Source organism: Neophocaena asiaeorientalis, unplaced genomic scaffold (genome assembly GCF_003031525.2).
Source record: "Neophocaena asiaeorientalis asiaeorientalis breed wild unplaced genomic scaffold, Neophocaena_asiaeorientalis_V1.1 scaffold123, whole genome shotgun sequence".
NCBI lineage: Eukaryota > Metazoa > Chordata > Mammalia > Artiodactyla > Phocoenidae > Neophocaena > Neophocaena asiaeorientalis.
Window position 1 is genome coordinate 12542312 of NW_020173666.1, and position 20115 is coordinate 12562426.

Sequence of the window (20115 nt, forward strand, 5' to 3'; positions counted from 1 at the left end):
GCCGTTTCCTCAGTTTGTGAAGCCGATACCCTGCAGGCTTTTCTCAGCTTGAGAGGGAAAGACCAAGATTTCCTGTGAGCCGCCTGGCCTGCACTTGTGCTCAAGCAGGTCTGGGCTCTTGAGAGAGGAGGAAAGGTCCTAAGATCTCCAGTCAACCATACATATTTGGTCGATAAACACTAAGGTATTAAATTCTTCAGCACTTTTTCTTCATCTAGCCACAGGGTTATAGGACAGGGGCTGAGGCAACCTCCCAGGAAGCTGGCCCTGCTGAAGTCTCTGCCCTGGAGGGCACCATGCCCGGGGCATTGTAACTTTACCTCTCTAAGCTCATGAAGCGTGATTTCTGAAACCCCAGCTGCCTTATGTTGAAATAAGGATGTTTGTCAAAATATCCAAGATGACTGCATTGCTCTGAGTGAACTGGCATAGGAAATCGCTTGGGGAGAGAGCTAAGTAATGTATAACCCAACTCCCCCCTCCCCGCCTACTTTCTTCGAAGCTCTCTGCTCTCTCTCTCTCTAGTTTTGTCCACGCTGGGCTGCCTTCCAATCCTGGGGCCAAACCAAAGAAAAGCCTTGGGAAAACTTGAGGGTAGACAATAGTCACAGCTGAGCTGGGTCCTGGACAGGTTTTTGACGCTATCATTTTCCTCTCCCTGCTTCTTCCTCAGCCTGAGACTCATTCCTCAAGAAGTGGATTTGCTGTGGGAGCAGGAGAGAAAATAGGTTTTAAAATCAAGAAAGAAGAAGCTCTAGGGTAGCAATTTAAAAAAGCAAAACCAATGTACAGATTGCTGCAGTCAGTGCCCAAGTCCTGTGACCAGCGCTGGCCTTGGGCTTGTGTTGAGGGTCCAGGAGACACCTGAGGTTTCTGCCTTCTGAGCAGGTTTTCTGCTGAGGACCCCAGGAGCTCAGAGGAGGGAGAGGCGAGGGAGGGCTGAACTGGCTCAAGGTGACTTCCCAGAGCACCCAGGTGGGAGCATTTCTGCAAGCGGGTCGGGATTAGAGAGGGAGACAGACATTGTCCGGGAGAGGGAACGTCGTGGGCATGAGTGTGGACCACTCACTGTGTGGGAGGCTGTGTTAAGCATTTCTTGACACCAAATGTTTTATTTAAATCTTCAAACAATCTTACGTGACAGCTACCACCATTATCCCAATTTTATAGGGGAAGAAACGGAGACTTAGAGACGCAAGGGAGCCCAAGGCCATGCGGTCAGTAAGCCTAGAACCAGGTCTCCAGAGTCCCATCTCTTCTTTTTGTTTTAAATTTAAATCACTGTGAGTGATCCAAAATTATTTTTAATGGTAAAAATGAACCCATACAATCAAGTAGAATATTACAGAGTCATTAACAATGTGATGCTCTGTTAACAGAGATGCATACCAGCTGTTGTGAATTTCAAGAGCAGCTTATCAAACCTTGTGGTACACTTTTCTTTCATTTTAAAAAAGATACATAAAATTATCTGGAAGAATATATATCAAAGAAATGATTCTTTCTCTCTCTTTTTAAATTGCTAAGGTCCTTGTTGTTTTATCTCTTTGATATATCGTAGTGTATATCTGTTAATCCCAAACTCCTAATCTGTCCCATCCCTTCTTGATCTCCTCTCTCTCCTGCCTTCTGGGAGACTCGCCCGGAGGAACGGGGTCTTAAAAGCCACTCGGAAGAGTTTGGATTGGAGGCTGCAGGAAATGGGGTGTGAGCATACGCACTTTGCCAGAAGAAAGCCAGGTGAAAGTCTGCCTGCATTCTGCAGGACAGACTCAGGAGGGGAAGATGAAGGTGAATGAAGCAGGTGAAAGTCTTTTCAGTGAACGAGGTGTGAAGGGATGAGGCGGGCGGCAACAGAGATGGGGAACGTGAGGGAGAGTTCAACAAAGGGGTGATTGAACTTGGTCATAGGGGATGAAAGAGGGAAAATTGAAAAACAGTTCTGTGGACTAGCAAAACTGATAGCTCTTCAGGCTTAACTGGAAGAACCAAAGGAAATAGAGAGTAAAAGAGAAGCAACAGAAAGAACTAGGTAAACAAAGGCAAGTCGGAAAGGACTTAGAAGGGAAGGTTGGTTGAAAGTTGCTTCCAGTGATGGGGGCCGTGTGTTATCCTTAGCAGGAGCCATCAAAAGAGGTGTGATTTGGGAGAAGGAAAGAAGAGAGAGTCAGATTCCTAGAATTTGGAAAATGTAATCTTTCAAATTTCAGACTGATACTCCCAGTATTTTCATAATCCCATGTTTCGGTAAAACACCGAATCACCACTTTATATCCACAAGGCAAATAACTAATGTATGAGAATGGAATAATTCCAAATCATGATTGTAAATCCTTCTGCCCTTCAAGTGAGGAGGAAAAGGTATAACTCTATAAAAGATTGAAAAGAAATTGAACGCCAGGTATGGTTTAACAGATTTGGCCAAAGAAGGATTTTAGCTTGGTGCCAAGGTTAAAGGGCCATTTTTCTACCGCTTCTCTTTGTTTCAAAACTGGATTTCTTCTTTTTTCTAATCTGATTTTTAGCACTGTCGATAGGAACGACGTTGATCTGTCTCACATGAGAGAGTACATAGACAAGTTAAATATACTGAGTACAATTTTTCCCATAGCTGTACATTTCTAAATAATTTTCAAAAGGTTAGCCATAAATTTTCAAAAGGTTAGCCACTAAGATTAATTTCACAGAGAAAAAGCCTTTTGTTGTTTGAAATACAGTCTTTTCTTCTTAGTTCTGATTTGGAGATAGCATCTGTTGTAGTTCTCACGAGAAAGCTTGGCTGTTGCACGTGGTGTAGGTACACTGCTTTCTGTGGGAACAGGACAGATGATGATTACATAAAGGATCGTGATATTCTTTTTATCCGTTGGCCAAATGAGAGTAAGGATTACCTAACAGCCTTTGAAGCCTTATGTTACCAAACATATAGTTAAAAATGGAAATTTATGGGATACTTTTTTTTTTTGCGGTACGCGGGTCTCTCACTGTTGTGGCCCCTCCCATTGCGGAGCACAGGCTCCTGACGCGCAGGCTCAGCGGCCATGGCTCACGGGCCCAGCCGCTGCGCGGCACGTGGGATCCTCCCAGACCGGGGCACGAACCCGCGTCCCCTGCGTCGGCAGGCGGACTCCCAACCACTGCGCCACCAGGGAAGTCCTGTGGGATACTTTTTGAAAAAGTTTATTTTTGAAAAGCTTATTTTGTGCTTACTGAAGGGAATGTTTACACAGTAGTTTGAGTATCACTCTTATTGTTGGTGTTGAAGTTGAAATTTCTTCCGTGATCAGCACTTGATTAGTCATGGCAGGTCTTGCTTTTAAAGCCTTTTTGAGATGGGTAAGCTTTCCATACCCTTGAGTTCATACTTAAAGTTGTCAGCTCACTCAGTTCAGCTGAAACTTTTCGCCCTGCAGGAAGGTCAGTGCCAGGGGGCCATTTTCCCAGTCTGGCACTCAGCGTGGTGGTGATGTGCTGCCTTGGTTAAAACTCTGGGCTGAAATGTCGGTGAGAGTTAAGGATACTGGGGACGTAGGGATACCAGACAGGCTTGTACGTCCTTTCCAGTCATGTGTTCACAGGAATTTCTACAATAACAGACCCATGTCCATAGATCAGACCAAGAGCGCATTCTAGCGCCGAATAGAAGTCATGGGTGGATTTACCGATTTTAGATGATCCCACTGCTGCACGGTTTCATGAATGCAGGTATCTTTGAGACCATGATTTCCCAATTTGCAGGTCCTTTATTCTGATTCATTTTCAGTGAACTGAAGTGTCTCTTCAAAGACTTTTTCTTCCTAGAAGAGCATGTGGGTGGCGTGTGTCCTAAGCCTATCTGAGGATGCCTTCGGTAGCCTTTTCTCAAGAGTAAGAACTTCACTGGCTTTTAAAGCTCAAGTCCCAACGTTTCATCTCAAAATCGTTGTCTTTTGGAATATAATGTGACAGAGACGTTGGAGACTAGCTTTATTTTTATTTCTTTATTGATCACCTGTATTTTATGTACTAGAAGCATATTGGTTTTTTGCTGGATCCTTGTAATTGAAAACAGTTTCCAGTACATGCCTCGGTCTGAGTCTCTCCACACTGATTTTTATGGAATAAGGGAAGTTCCTTTGAGCTGCCTGTCTCTTGGATTTGCTTCTTTTGTTTGTTTAAAAATTACCTTTTACTGTGGCAAAATACACATAACCTAAAATTCAGCATCTTAGCCATTGCAAGTATGCAGTTTAGTGGCATTAAATACATTTGAAACCATGGGTAATCGTTAGTCAAATCCATTTCACCGGCCTCCACTCATCAGGGTCATCTACGAGACTCACATGCCCTCCGTTATTGTCCTAAACAGTGAGATGTTTGCCAGAGTTTTTCCAGGAACTTGGAGTCAGCTGCGTCTCGTTTGAGCTGAACTGGTTAAGACTGGCCCAACCCTCCAACTGGGCATGCGCAAGCGTCCGGGCAGTGACCTTTTGAAGTCAGAGGGCAGAAAACTCCACCCTCAGGTCGTGCTGAGCTCCTCCATCTTCCCACGTGCATAGACCTGTAGCCTAGTTACTGCGCGGAAGGGCGATGACCCACCTTTTTCCAATCACCTTTCCCCACGCTCAGACCGCCCTGCTTCTTAATTACTTCATCCCATAAATGCCTCGAGCCCCTTGCCTTCCAGGAGGTGGATCTGGGGCCTGTTCCCTGTGTCTGCGCTGTTTGCTGCTAACCTCAGTGTCCTGGCGTTTCGGCTTGCTGCGCGACGGGCAAACCAACTCGGCTAGGTAACACGCCATCCGTTTCCAGGCTTTTTCATCTTGCAAGACTGAAACTCTGTAACCGTTAAACATTTCTCCCTATTTCTCCCTCCCCGCCAAGCCCCTGCAGCCCCCATCCTACTTTCTGTCTCTGTGAATTTGGCTACTCTAGGTCCCCCACATAGGTGGAATCATACAGTGTTTGTCTTTCTGTGAGTGGCTCATTTCGCTAAGTATCCTGCTTTCCAGGTTCGTTCGTGCTGTAGCGTCTTGCAGCATTCCTCCCTTTTTAAGGCTGCATCACATTTCTTAGCGTGTATGTATCCCATTTTGTTGGCCCGTTTCATCTGCTGATGGGTGCCTGGGTTGCTTCTACCCTTTGGCTCTGTGAATAACGCTGCTGTGAACATGGATGCACAAACACCTCTTGGAGACCCTGCTTTCTGTTCTTTCAGATACATACCCAGAAGTGGAATTGCTGGCTCACGTAGTATTTCTATGTTTAATTTTCTCAGATCCGCCATGCTGTTTCCCACAGCAGCTGTGCCATTTTACAGTCTCACCAACAGTGCACAAGGGTTCCAGTTTCTTCACATCCTTGTCAACACTTGTTATTTTCTGTTTGTTTGTTTGTTTTAATGGTAGCCGCTAATGGGTGTGAGGTGGGAGTTTGCTTATTTTTTTGACTCAGTAACATTTTCTTCAGTCTGGTCTAATTATTCTTCTATGCCACTTGCCCTGGCTTCTTCGGGAATAACTTAGGTTGGCCTTGTTCTCTATCCTACATTTATTATTATTTATTTATTATTATTTTCTCCTTCAATATTTAATATCTTTTTCTCTCATGTTCTGTGAAAGCATAACTGATTCAACTTTCCAGACTCTGCATTCTGCTCTTTTCCTGTTGGTAAAACAGCTTGTTCTGCGTTTGCATTGTTTGTTTTGTAAATCTTCCTTTAGTCTGTTGTCTCTTCACTTCAGCCTGGGTTTTACTTATGTCTTTCTTTCCTTTTCATGGAGGCGGTTTTTTTCTTTTTCTTTTTTTTTTTTTTGTGGTACGCGGGCCTCTCACTATTGTGGCCTCTCCCATTGCGGAGCACAGGCTCCGGACGCGCAGGCTCAGCGGCCATGGCTCACGGGCCTAGCCGCTCTGCGGCATGTGGGATCTTCCCGGACGGGGGCACGAACCCGCGTCCCCTGCATCGGCAGGTGGACTCTCAACCACTGCGCCATCAGGGAAGCCCTTCATGGAGGCAGTTTTTAAATGCTTTTGAAGACAACTGCTTTCTGAAACTTTCCCTGGTTCTCGCGGTGATGCACCTTGAGTAGCCTCTCCTGGTCTGCAGGACTCTGTTTCTCCTGCCCGTGGCCTTTTGTCAGAGGCTCTGCGTTGTCTTCAGACATCCAGGTTCAGGGTTTGCCAGCAGGGTACACGCTCCTTGTCTCTGGTCTCGTGACCTGTCGGTGGTAGTGGAGTCCCTTCTTAGATCTGTGGGGAGGACAGGGTGATGCACAACGTCTAACTCGATTTCTGTTTGAGGCTTTAACAAGTGCAGCTCCGTCCAGCTGCAGCAGAATTGGTATTTCTTTCATTGACTAATTATCTGATGTAACAAACCAGGAATCACAAACTCATGGCCAACAGGCTGCAGGCAGCCCACAGGCCTTGTTGCGTTGGCCTGCCCCATGTCTGTATTTATCGTTGTAATGCCTTAAAACGGGGCATGGGTTCTGCAGCTCACGACAGTGCCCACCCCTCTCTCTCGTTTCATCCCTTAGCCACTCTCTTCGTTTAGAGCGTCTGCTTGGTGCCTGAGTTTGTGATTCCTGCCCCTACACGTTGAGAGGGCGTGATGCACGTCATGCCTGGGTACCACCAGGGCTCCACCTATGTCGGTCCCACCTTATCCCTTCAGTTCTCAGGGTGCTCCCTGCAGAGGTGGGGATATTCATTCGTCAACCCACATGTAGTCACCAGCCCCACCGTGTCCCTCGGCTGTGCTCGTGGCTGTGGATACAGCACTGAATATGACGTGGGGGTGGGGGTGGGGAACCTGCCCTCTCTCTGCAGTTAAGTAGAGTTATTCATGTTTTGCAGGAAGTGATGGTGGCTGCTTGGTTAAAATCGTTTATCTTCATCTTGATTCTGACTCCTGGTTACGCAGGGTTTAATCACAATGATCAGTCTTTTTTCCCGTAAGAACATTGAAATCAGATCAACTGAGCTAGCTGATGGAGGGAAAAAAACCTCATTATTTTGCTTTGTAACTAAAAACCGCCTTAGGTATAAGATTATTTGAAGTAAAAAAAATTTTCTTCAACTGTATGGGTGCATAGGACCACTTTAGCTGGGAATTACCAAGTGGTTGGACAAGCCGGTGCAAAGAAATCAGGTTGATCTTAGTTTTACAATATTTGGCCACTTCTTTTGTTGTTTTTATAGCTTGTCTGATAAGCCACCAAGGCTTTTCTTGAGGCTTCCTTGCCATCAGGGCACTGGTTAGAGCACAGATCTGCCTGGGAGATGTGTGTCTTTAAGGCATTCAGAGAATCCTGACATGCAGATAAATTTGCTACCTCTTGTGCATTGAATGGTAGAAATACATTAAGGAATTCTAGGGACGTGATGCTGGCTCTTCTCGGAGCATAAAGCAGGTGCTTTGGACGTGACAGCTTATCCACCTGCAGATGCTGGTAATTTGAATGCAGAGTAAAAGTGCATTCCAGCAGGCCTCTTCGGCTCACTGCTTGCGATAGAAATGGGGTCAGACTACTGAAGATCTTTCTATTAGGGTCCTCCATTCATGGTATCATTGAACGTTTGCGCGCTAGAATTTGCAAAGTGCTTTTCAACAGTTATTTCCCTTTTGCTAATGAAATGACAGCATTAGCCGAGTTCAAGGCTATGAAAATGGATGCCGGAGCCTCCAGCAGTTTCTCAGGAGCTGTCGGTGTTCCGTGTGCTTGGCGTTTCTAGTTACCGTTTTCCTCACGCAGAGTTCATGGAAAGTCAGACATGGAACTCTAGATCTCTTGCTCCCTTCACCATCCTTGGATTTTGCTTTCTGAGATGGATTTATCAATTGATTGAAAAAGTTTTGAAGAAACAAGTCATGATTCTGTGGGAGAGATATAAAACCATTAGTCTGTTGCTGGGTTCAGAAAATGTTCCACGAAGCTTTCATAGCCAAATTCTGCTTAAGTCATCGGTGGGGGGGAGAGAAATAATCAATGTTTCCTTTGGTTACTGTGAGTCGTGCTACCTTGTGCTGGCCCTAATGAGGACAGAGACACTGCAAGATCTGCTCACCTCTGTCTTAGACGGTAACAGCCATAAACGGTCCTTCTTATAACACTTGGGATGTGTGTGGACTGGGAGCCCTTATGAAAACCGTTAGGGAATAAATGCTTATGAAACAGGTGATTCTGCAGAAGTGTTTATGGAGATCCAGCTCCAATCTAGTTCTCAAAGGAAACAGCCTCAAATGCAAGAAGTACTTGTCGTCGTATGGTTCAGGCCTGTGGTACTCTTATCCTTCCATTCTGTAGTCACAGGTAAGCCAAAGAGACCTGTGGGTTTGTGTTCAAATCTGTCCCTGCCGAGGAAAGTCCTGCTTGAATTTCACAAGTAATCCGTTGAGATTCAGTTAGATGATTAGATGGTAATGTTGGATGACTAGCCCTAGGAGATACTAATATTCTACTTTATCTGCTTCTCATATAGGTTCTGAGACCAGGGCTAGAAGAGGACTTTGTAATAAAATGTTGTAAAATGTAATAAAAATAAAATGTTTATTCGGGCGTTCTCACCTTCCTCTCCTTCGTCCCCTTACCTGCTCTTCCTTTTTCGTGACTGCATCTACAGGTGTGATTACTCCTCAGTGGTGGCCTGTGTCTGGCTATAGCTCAGCGGACTGTAAGTTCATGGTTTGATTTGCAGCTTAATTCTTAGTTCTGATCTCTCTCAGGTCTGGTCTGAGGCGAGGCCCCGCCCCGCCCCCAGCACCTGTCTCATATGTAAATGCTTTTGGTCACAGGTAATGGGCTGGAGAGTGTGAGAGAGTAGATGAGCTGGAAGGGTCACCACCCCCAGGAAAATAAACATCAGGAAGTGACGTTTGTTTATCAGGTGGACGCCTCCTTGTTTCCACATTCGATTTTCCTCCCCTACTGTCCCCTTAGACTTTGTCCTGCTGTATAAGGATGGAGGAAGTGTCCTCAGAAATAGAGCAGTTGTGGGTATGGCAATTCAAAGGAGTGTGAACGCACCCCCCGCCCCCCTTTAATCTCTGTGAGCTTTCTCTGGGTTTTGATCCTCTGCTTGTCTTCAAGTACCAGAGGGGAAAACTTCCATTGAGATGCTGAGTTCTCCTTCTTGGGTTTTGTGTCGATTTAGTACATTAGATATCTGAGTTTCTGATTTTACAGATGAAAAGTTTCCCATCTCTCTCATGATATATAAAACATGTAACTGTGCTATATCTTTGGCTGTTAATGATAGTGACTGATTATCAAAATTCTGTTGCCACAATTCATAAATGCTCTGCGTATGTTTTCCTTGTTCTGGTCACTAAGCATTGGGAATAATCATTTGCATGCTAATCAGAGAATATAATAGTTAACAAGATGAAGGGGAGGGAGTTGGTTGATGTCTTCTGACTACTAAAACTCCAGAGAGAAAGATAGGATACTTAAAAAAAAAAAAAAAAAAGTAGATTGCAGTGTATTTGTGAATTTGTGAATTTATTGCATTTGTAAGCATTAACTTAAAATCCGTTTGAGATCATACATAGCCTGAAAGAACCTAATGGAGAGTGTATTTCAGTAAGTACTTATAGAAGAGAATTTGAAGTTTTCATTTTTCTTAAATTTGCAGGACCTAGGGATTGACAAGTTTTATGGCACATTATTTTAATGGTATGAATAATTTATAGTATCTGTGTGTTTAACTTTTTATGTCCTGAAAGGCTATTGACAATTCTACCTTTCTGAGGTTCTTTGAGGTTGAGGGTGGTTTCTTTAGAAACTTGGAAACCATCAAGAGTAAAACAGGCTTTGGGACTTGAGTTTCAACCGGTGACCGTACAAAGTGCTCCCATGCGGCTGTGCCTATGAGTAGGATGGGAGGGGATGTAGAGATGCCCAGGGAGCCGCTGTCAGACCGACTTCCCAACGGGAGGTCACGGCCCCTGTCTCTCAAGTGGTCCCCAAATCTCCAGTGAAGCCCTTGGATCCCAGATCCCAGATTTCAGGTGCTTCCAGGAAACGTCTCAGGTGAATCTGCTCTGTTGGTTCTTGGTAAATGTAGTAGTTAGCTCAGACGACCCTCAGCCTAACCTAACTAAGGACGGTCTCTTTCTTAGCTAAATAGGCAGCACTGAATTCCTTTGTTGGTTTTCCTTCATGCCGTTACTCCCCACCATGAACATGATAAATTGACCATTTTGATGGCAGCTTTGTTCCTCCTTGTATGTTTATTGTTACATTACATTGACATGCAGGGTAAAATGTACCCAAGTAGAAACTCCAGCTTTGCTGCTTTGTAAAAAAATTTATCTTTTTATTTTACTTTTATTTCTTCTTAAAGTATAGTTGATTTACAATGTTGTATTCATTTCAGGTGTACAGCAAAGTGATTCAGTTTACATATATATGTATAATGTATTGTATAGATTCTTTTTCAGATTTGCAGCTTTCTAGTCACATCACTTAATCTCTATGGGAACTCTGTATAGTTAGGGATTTGGGCCAGGAATTTGAACTCGGGTCCTTTGCCAGACTAATGTTGTGATGATATCTCCCTACCTTGTATGAGCCAAATACGGCACCACCCACATCTCCCTCTGAGGCTTCCTTTCTGCTTGCTTTTCAGAAACGTGAAAATAAAAACCGGAGAATGGTTCTTTGAGGAACGAGCCAAGAAGTTTCCAGCTGAAGGTAAGTGCTCGCAGAACGTTTACTAAAGTAAAGTGACACATTCCCAGTTTAAAAACATTTGCTGTTAAGATTGTGAACGTGAAACTTAACAAGGTGTGGTGTATGGGCTTCTGTCCGGTCAGCCCTCCTGTTCCTTTTGTCTAAACTTTCCTGCCTCTGCCCCTCAGCGCATGCGGTTTACCACCTTTGCTTGTGGGGCTTCCCTCTGTCCCCGCACTTACCCCACCCCTAACCCTGCTGAAATCCACCTGTTTTCCATGAAGTTTCCCTGACTTCTGCTTCTGGGGGTGATGTCTCCCTCTTCCGAAACACCAGTTTGTAAATACATCTCTTCCATCATTGTTGAAATGCCTCATATTATATCATTATTTGTGCGCTTCTCTTTCTCTCCACAAGCAGAAACTGCTTTTAAAATCTTATTAGCCCCAAACCTTGATCAAAATGATTGAATGAATAACTGAAGGCCACAGTGAGTGCACTGCGTTAGAATTCAGCAGATATCGGTGACCATGAAGTGAACACATGTGATTATGTGAGTGGAGGTGTGTCTTTGGTTCGTGAACCCCGGATGTCTTATAAAGTACTTGCAAAGTTGACATAATGGTGTGATTAGTAACTGGGACTCAAGGCCATGGAGAAAACGGGTCACGCTTTGGTTACAGAAGTGTCACGTCACAGCAAGTGAGCTGTGCAGATAAGAGGATAACTTATCAGGCAAAGGCGCATACACGTGTCGTCAGAGTAGAGCAGAGGCAGCATGCTCTGTACACCCCATCTGTCCACGGTGGTAACACAGGTGGCACCTGTCTCTGATGTGTCACTGTGGGGACTGCACACAGGGGAGCCTGGACTGACCTAGCCGGGATGTGGGTGGCTGGAAACACTTTTTTTTTTTTTTTTTTTTTTAGGACGCACACAGGCCCAGAGGCCATGGCTCACGGGCCCAGCCGCTCCGCGGCACGTGGGATCCTCCCGGGCTGGGGCACGAACCTGTGTCCCCTGCACCGGCAGACGGACTCCCAACCGCTGCGCCACCAGGGAAGCCCTGGAAACACTTTTTTTTTTTCTGGTGGGGGGGAATAGTAACAGTTTGAGGTGGAGAAATAAGCTATTTATCCTCAACCAAAGTGTGTGTTGGCACGTAAAGGAAGCCATTCGTCTGGGTGTTGACAATCAGCTTTCATAAAAGCACTGTGCACCGAGATTTAGTCGGCGGTAAATTCTCCCCTGGATTACATTCCTGACTCTTCTTACTCAAGAAAAAGTGATGATTCTGCAGAGTTTATTAGAAATCTGGAGGAATATATAATACTGATGGGAGTGCTCAAGCCAAAAAAAAAAAAAACTGCAGCGTGTATGATTTTTATCTAGACCTGTGTTTCTCAATCCTTTTTTCTCTAGTGTCCTCTCTCTAGTTCCCAAACAGCCTTGTTAACACTTTTTTCCCCTAAATATTACCAGTCCATGAAAGTTTCATATCCCAGGTATACTGCATAACTATAGCTATATATTTATGTATGGAGGCCTTTTGGAGCAGAGCACAAACCATTGAGATAGCTAAGATTTTTTCATCTTCCGAGCAGTGTTTGCTCCCTTGGGGCCTTCAGCCTATATCCATTGCATCACCTAAGCGAGACGTGGCAGTCTGGAGTCTTCCTATACGTTTTATTGTTTTGATTCTTGAAAATACTTTTCGGTTGGGAGGCTAGGGTTTTCTTCAGGCGGTAGATAGATTCTCTTTTTTTACATCTAGTCCTAGTTCATAAAAAGTCTGTAGGAAGTGAAGTTTCTGTTATCTCTCAAACCACCTCACTGAAGACATCCCAGAATTTTTTTAATACATTGTAAGTTTCGGTAGCATTACTTCAGATGGGAAATTGATTTGCAGGCCAGAATACGTGTGTGCGTGTGCGTGTGTCCAGCACTCTTCCTCTTCTGAGTGAGAGGAAGAAGTAGGTTATCCTGGTGACAGGAAGGGGAGGAGGAAAGAAATGAGACTGACTTCCCGGGTTTCTCGTTCTTGTCCAGTGACTTTCCACCAGAGTGAAAACATCAGTGAGGAAAAAAGTTAGAGGAATGAAAGTCAGCCTAAGCGTAAATCATCCTTTTCAATTTTTGTTGTCTATTCCCAAGGTATAAAACAAACCAAAGGAAAACGACTCCTTCCTTCTCTTCAATGCTTCCTCAAATGCTGAGGTGCCTCGTTTTCCTACTGTCCGATTTTAGTAGAGTTGGGCTCGGAAGGCGTGGCGAGATGAAGAAAAGTGCCGTGTTGGGGGTCACAAGTAGGACTGTGCGCCAGACCACAGGTGGGGGGAGGTGGGGAGGAGATGAGTCAGCAGAGGTGGTCCAGGCTAGGACGCTGCAGGTTTACCTGGACAGGCGGGAACTCTGCCACACTTATCTCTGTCCCCAAAAGAGATTGAACTGAGTTTGGGTGCTCTATCAAGTTGAGGGCCAAGTAGGAAAACAGAAACCACACAGATTGGAAGAAACAGAATTTAGTTTAGGGAATAGGTTCGACAGGTATTGTTGGAGGACTGGAAAGACAAAAGGAGACCAGCGAGGGAGCACAGAGATGGTGACTGCAGGCAGCAACACACCGCCAGGGCCGCTGGTGAAGAGGAAGGGTCAGGCCCCTCCCCCCTCCCTGACTCCCGGCTCCCTTTCCCACTCCCTGCTGGGCCCTAATAGGCAGCCAGCTGCCACCTCATGCTCTGATGTGTTTGAGAAAAAGTGTGATTCTGCGTATTCCCTAGTGTGTTCGTCGTAACGGTGTGAACACGGCTCTTTCCAGCCTTCTGCCTCCTAAGTGGAAGTTAGGAAAATGCGATGGTGGCTTAAACCAGGAAAGGGGACGAGACAGCTCAGATTTGTGCCTCTTTCTAGGCATTAGTTACCTATTGCTGGGTTAAAAATTCCTCCCCAACTTAGTGGCTTAAAACAATTAACATTATCATTTTATATGGTCTCTATCCTCAGCTGAAGGCTTGCCTGGGGTTGGGGGATCTGCCTTCTGGGGGCTCAGGACGCATGTACCTGGCTAGTTAATGCTGCTGTTAGCAGGGGGCTTCGTTTCCTCCACGCCTAGACCTCTCCACGGGGCGGTTTGAGGGCCCTCACGACATGGCGACTGGCTTCCCGCAGGGCAAGTGACCCAAGACAGACCAAGGCAGAGCTCTGCGATCCATCTTCATATTAAACATTTTTTTTATTGTGAAATTTATACGTGATATGAAATTTACTATTTTAACCGTTTTTAACTGTATAGTTCAATGGCGTTAAGTACATGCACTTGTTCTGCAACCATCACTACTGTCCATCTTGAGAATTTATCATCCCACAGTCTCCCCTTGCAAAGCCCCTTGTAACCACGATCCTACTTTCTATTTTCTGTCTCCATCAATATCCTTATGGCCTAGCATCAGAAGTCACACCCTGTCACTTCTGCTGTATCCTGTAGGTCAGCTCTATTCACAAGGGTGTGGATATCAGGAGGGAGGACTCACTGGGGCCCTTGAGGAGGCTGGCTACCGCATCCTGTATTCCCTATCCCAAGCCTGGGACCTCGGAATCCTTCTTCACTCCTCCCTCTTCCTCCCCAGGCCACATCCAGTGAGTCAGCAGATGCTGCCCCTTGTCCTGCCCCCGTCTCTTCAATCTTCCTCTGGCCCTTCATTCCCGCTTCAGTGCTGTAGCCCCTGGCTCATCTCCATGACTCCACCTGCTTCCCCATACTCCATCCTCTGAGGGGGGAGATTTCTTTTCTCTTTTAAAATAAGTTATTTTCTGATTATAGAAGTAATGTCTATTCATTGCAGAATATTTGGGAAATGCAGAACAATAGACAGGCAATAAAAATCCCACCGCTGGTTAAAACTACTGTTAGTTAGGGACCTCCCTGGAGGTCCAGTAGTTATGACTCCACGCTTCCACTGCAGGGGACGTGGGTTTGATCCCTGGTGGGGGAACTGAGATCCCACACGTCACACGCACAGACCAAAAAAAAAAAACCCCAAACAAAACCACTGTTAATTACACACACGTGCACACACACACGCACACACACTCTCCTGGCTCTCTTTCTAGGTGATCCTGTCCATGTGGGTGCACATACAGACTTAGCAATTTTTAAAAAAAATTTATTTTTGGCTGTGTTCGTTCTTCGTTGCTGCGCACGGGCTGTCTCTAGTTGCGGCGAGTGGGGGCTACTCTTTGTTGCGGTGCGCGGGCTTCTCATTGCGATGCTTTCTCTTGTTGCAGAGGACGGGCTGTAGGTGCACGGGCTTCAGTAGTTGTGGCACAAGGGCTCAGTAGTTGTGGCTCGTGGGTTCTAGAGTGCAGGCTCAGTAGTTGTGGTGCACGGGCTTAGTTGCTCTGCAGCACGTGGGATCTTCCCGCACCAGGGATTGAACCCGTGTCCCCTGCATTGGCAGGCAGATTCTTAACCACTGCGCCACCAGGGAAGTCCCCAGACTTAGCAATTTTTAAAGTGTGTTTGTGGTCAGAGTATATATAGGTTTTTGTCTTGCTTTTAAAATTCAGCTTAGCATAAACATGTCTTCATGCTATTAAGACCTTCCATCATACATTCATGACTACATAACATGTATCAGATGGATGTACTACCATTTATTAACTTGTTCCCTCTTGTCTGTGAGTGTATCGCTGTATTCAAATTATCATACTCTAGATAATTCTGCAGTGAACAGCCTGTACAGGTATCTTGGCATCTCTGTTCATTTCCTTTGGACAGATTCTTAGGAGAATGACTGGTCAGACATGTGAGCACTTGAGAGGCTTGACGTGTTTTGCCAGACTCCCCTCGGGGAAATGTGCGCTCATTCACCCAACACTGGCAGGCTCGGGTCCGAGAGCGGCCCCCTCACCACACTCTGGCCCCCATTACATCCTGTCTTCTTGAACATGATTTCAAGTTATATTTGTGATTCTGTTCTGAATGTAAACCTAATATACATTCATTTAAAAAAAAACTGAAGAAAAGCATAAGCATATTGAAAATATGGTGACGTCACCCTGAGAACTGTTCATAGTTGGGGCATGTCATTTCTGTTATTTGGTGAATATATGTATCCATATATGTATATGGATGACTCTACACACACACTTAAAAAAGCATTTAGACTAAGCCGTAAGGAATTGATATTTTTAGGTAAAAAAAAAATTGAATAGAGGCAATTTCATGAGTTGAGCTAATGTGTTTACAAAATTGGGATCAAATGGTACATAGACTTTGATACTGACATTTCTTCACCTAGTAATTTACAAAGAACATTTTCTTCATATCCTTAAATGTCATTTACTATATGATTTCTGGTGACTGCATCTCATTCCATCGTTGGAATGTGACGGCATTTATGTAACCAAATTGCTATTGTTGTAAAGTTAGGGAATTTCAAGTTTTGTTGTTACATTTTTGGGAGCCTATAATATTATTAAAATAATAAATAAAAATGCAGTGAACACGCTGGTAGATAAATCCTTGTCATGTCTCTGAATACTTCCAGAAGCAGAAGGACAAGATGAAAGGTTTGACACATTGCCTCCAGGAAGGGTGTACCCTTCTTCTCACCAGTAGGAACTCTCCTCAAAAATAAACAACAGCATCTTTGTCGTCTGGTAAAACCACATTTGTCATCCAGAATAGTTGCTTGCTGTTTAAATGCTTGCCATGACTAATGGGGTTGAATATTTTCCACCTTTTTGACCTTCTGTAGTTGTTCTTCATATTAAGGGTGTTTGCCCTCTTTGGTCTTGTAAGTTGAATATGTATCTTTGTTTTCTGACAGAGTTTTTTTTTTCCTTGTTGATAGTCACATCTACCTTTTCCCGGATAATTTCTTTCTTTTATGCTTAAAGACTCCTTCCTTATCCTGCCATCGGTTGGATATCCATATTTACTTCTAATTTCTATGTTTTATTTACGTTCAACTCTTCACAATGCATCAGGAGGCCGGATCTAATTTTACTTTATTCTCCCAAGCATCAGTTTTCTCAGTACAATTTGTTCTATAATCAGTCCCTTCCCCATTGGCTTATAACTCAGGGCCATTGATTTGCACAGCTTCAGGGTACCGCTCACCTTGTACCCCAGCCCTGAGCTCTGGCGGGGTGGCGGGGTTGACCACATGGGTGACACACCCAGGTTTTGAATTCTTTGAGGGTATGAGCTATGAGCAAATGAGTAAGTGAATGAATGAAGCAAGGATAGAGCTGTTCAGAGATAAAAGGTGTTGCTATATGTAGTAGTACCTACCCATTGCCAGTGGTGGCACTGACTAGGCACCTAAGAACGAAAACTTTTCCTCTTGGGCATCCAGAAACCTACAGCTAAATTTAATGTCCAGTTGAAGTAATTCCAGGAATCAGTATGTCCTCTGTCACCCAATTTCCTTCTTTTATGCTTCTACTTATCCTCTTTTAGTGGTCCTATTGGATATGTGCCATTTAAGATAAATGCTCCCCAAATTTCCCTCGAAAATAGATAAGGTGTAAGTAATAATCCAGTGAAGAAGAATAGGCATTAATTGTGGTCGTTTGTTTTGCTAATCTTCCAACCATTAAAAAGATTTAAAGCCAAACAATGAGCCCCAGTTTTCCATTTTTTGCAGGGAGATGATATGAAAAGTATTTAAATATTTTGCTCTCCTTAAAATTTTTTTTTCTGGTTATAGACTGGCTTTTTTTTTCCCTCTAAGATCTTGTAATTTAATGTTTAGTTTTGTTGTCTTAACTCCTTATATGCCATAGTTGCATGTCATCTGTGGTATATCAGAGTGATCAAAATGCACAGATTTTCAAGGGCATCCAGGGCGTCTTCAGGCAGCTCCCTGCCCTTCTGGTACTGTTACCTCCCCCTCCACTCTCATGCATTTGGGAATCTCCCTGCAGAGGGTTTTACTGCCGCTTCTGAGGCCCCTGCTCGAGGATCAGCTGAGGGCTCTTTCATACTAAATTCAAAGTTGTGACTCAGTGGGACCAGGTGGGACCCAAGAGTATGTACAGACATCCCTTGATATCCACGTGGTTTGGGTCCAGTACCCCTTGGGTACCAAAATCTGAGGATGCTCAAGTCCCTTATATGCAATGGTGTAGTATTTTCATATAACCTGTCTACATCCTCCCGTATACTTTAAAGCATCTTTAGATTCCTTATAATACCTAATACAATGTAAATACGATGTAAATAGCTGTAAATACAATGTAAATACTATGTAAATAGTCTCCAGTGTGCCACAAATTCAAGTTTTGCTTTTTGGAGCTTTCTGGAATTTTTGTTTTTTGAAAGTTTTCCACCGAGATAGGTTGAATACAGATGTAGATCCCGTGGACACAGGGTCCGACTATATTTAACAAGTCCCCAGGTAATTCTTCTTATGCTCTTTAAGTTTGAGAGGCGCTGGTAAAGTAGCAAATTTAATGGACAATTGTGATGGAACTTTTCGATATCACTAATAACTAGAAAACAGACTGAAACCCATCTTTACTTCCTCTTTTGGCATCTGCTAAGCATATAAAGAGAGTGCCCCCTTCTGGCTCCTTGCTGTACAGGTACATGTTTTTACTTCATTCTTTAACAAGAGATATTTTTACAACCGTGACATCTTATGACTTGATATTTGAGTTTAAAAGCAGAAAGGTCATGGCACTAATACTTTTAATACTAGTACTTTTCAAGTTTAAAAATGATCAAATGTGATATATAAACAATATATTGTGGTTCTTGCTCTTGTCGATAACTGGGGAAATCATGTAGGAAGGCTTCACTTTAGACAGAGCCTCTGTTACTGGTCTTGGGGACCTACTATATAACTAACCAGGATGCTACCATCCCTAATAATTATGAAGGGAAATAACTCTTCTCTCCCCTTCTCAGCGGTGAATGTGATTCAGTTCTTCGTGTGACTTTTCAGAGTTTTATTCTTGGATGTAGTCCATCTGACCGCAGGGCCATCATGACGGCATCTGACTGGCTGTGTGTGCCCGAAACACTCAGGTTTGTGAATTAAAAGAAGTGGGCACCAGTACGTATGTAGTGACTCTATCACAAGGCCCTGCCTTTATCGCGTCTCTACTTATTGGCTCAGAAAAGCACTTCCCCCGCAATTTAGAGGATTCTACAAAAACGATTCAGGCACAAGCTTTCTGTAAGTTACAAATGCAGTGTTTAGTGCTTACGTGCATGAGAGGGTGTCTATGAAATCATGTTTATTTCCAGGTGTAAAATTTTGCATATGCTTTTGTCTTATTTTAAAGAAAATGTGGCATCTTACTCGGTTGAATATTTTCTTCTCACTACTCTCTTTAGGAGGAAAAGACAAAATAGGTACCCAGAAAAGAGCGTGGTGAAATGATTTTCAGAAGAAGTGATTTTCCCAGCTGATTGGATTGCTTGTCACGTCCCTGACAGATGTTTAGACTGGACCATTTAAACTGGTTAGAACAGAAACTATCAAGTCAGATCATGGTTAATGCAGTGAAGTAAGGCCTTGACCTTCGAACTTTATTTTCAACCAGTGTTTCTAGGTGATAATCTTCTGGAGGCAGGTTCTTGAGTTTGGTCATCTTTGGTTTCGTGATGCCTTTGACTTTGTCCGTAGCAGCAACTCAAAAATTGAATTGTTTAGACTGTCCAAGTTTCTTGGAAACTATCGATTCACCCCAGATACATATTTTTTGTATTTCAAATATTCGCCAGGAGACTAGGGCTTCCCTGCTGCCTTCTGAGCCGCAGTGCTCCTACCAGGACCATTTCTCTGTCTCTGCCCCTCCCGCCATCCCCCATGCTCTGTCCACTACCCCTTGATAATGAGACCGTCTAGGCAGCCCACGTCTTTGGTCTTGAATTGTTAAGACCAACTTGCTCTCCGTCATCACTTTTCCTAGTTAAATGAACAGAATGGGAAACCAAGGTGAAATAGTTGAATACGATTTCTGAATTCAGAATTCATATGTTTACATGTTTAGACTAAAATACTGACTAGGGCAGTCCCCAGGGAGTATCTTGACAATTGGACAGTAAACTATTTATATGAATACATTTTTTAAAAGACCAGACACACATACACTTAAACAAGAAATCATTTTATTTTTTTTTTTAGGTATTTAGTCTTTATTCTGAAGCTGATAGACAACAGTTTTTTTATTTTTTTATAAGTCTAGTCTATCTGATATGAGTATTGCTACTCCAGCTTTCTTTTGATTTCCATTTGCATGGAATATCTTTTTCCATCCCCTTACTTTGTCTGTATGTTTCCCTAGGTCCGAATTGGGTCTCTTGTAGACAGCATATATGTGGGTCTTGTTTTTATATCCATTCTGCAAGCCTATGTCTTTTGGTTGGAACATTTAATCCATTCATGTTTAAGGTAATTATTGATATGTATGTTCCTGTGACCATTTTCTTAATTGTTTT

At 43.8% G+C, this 20115-nt stretch overlaps 1 protein-coding gene across 9 annotated transcripts in view; it reads left to right on the forward strand.

The window, feature by feature from the left end:
* Window positions 1-20115, forward strand: part of SYTL3 (synaptotagmin like 3) — an 86079-nt gene that overhangs the window by 20335 nt on the left and 45629 nt on the right. For all 9 annotated transcript variants that reach the window (XM_024748010.1, XM_024748016.1, XM_024748009.1 and 6 more), the window contains one exon: window positions 10615-10679. In XM_024748010.1, coding sequence (XP_024603778.1) covers window positions 10615-10679 — 65 coding nt within the window. The remainder of the gene's footprint in view (window positions 1-10614; window positions 10680-20115) is intronic.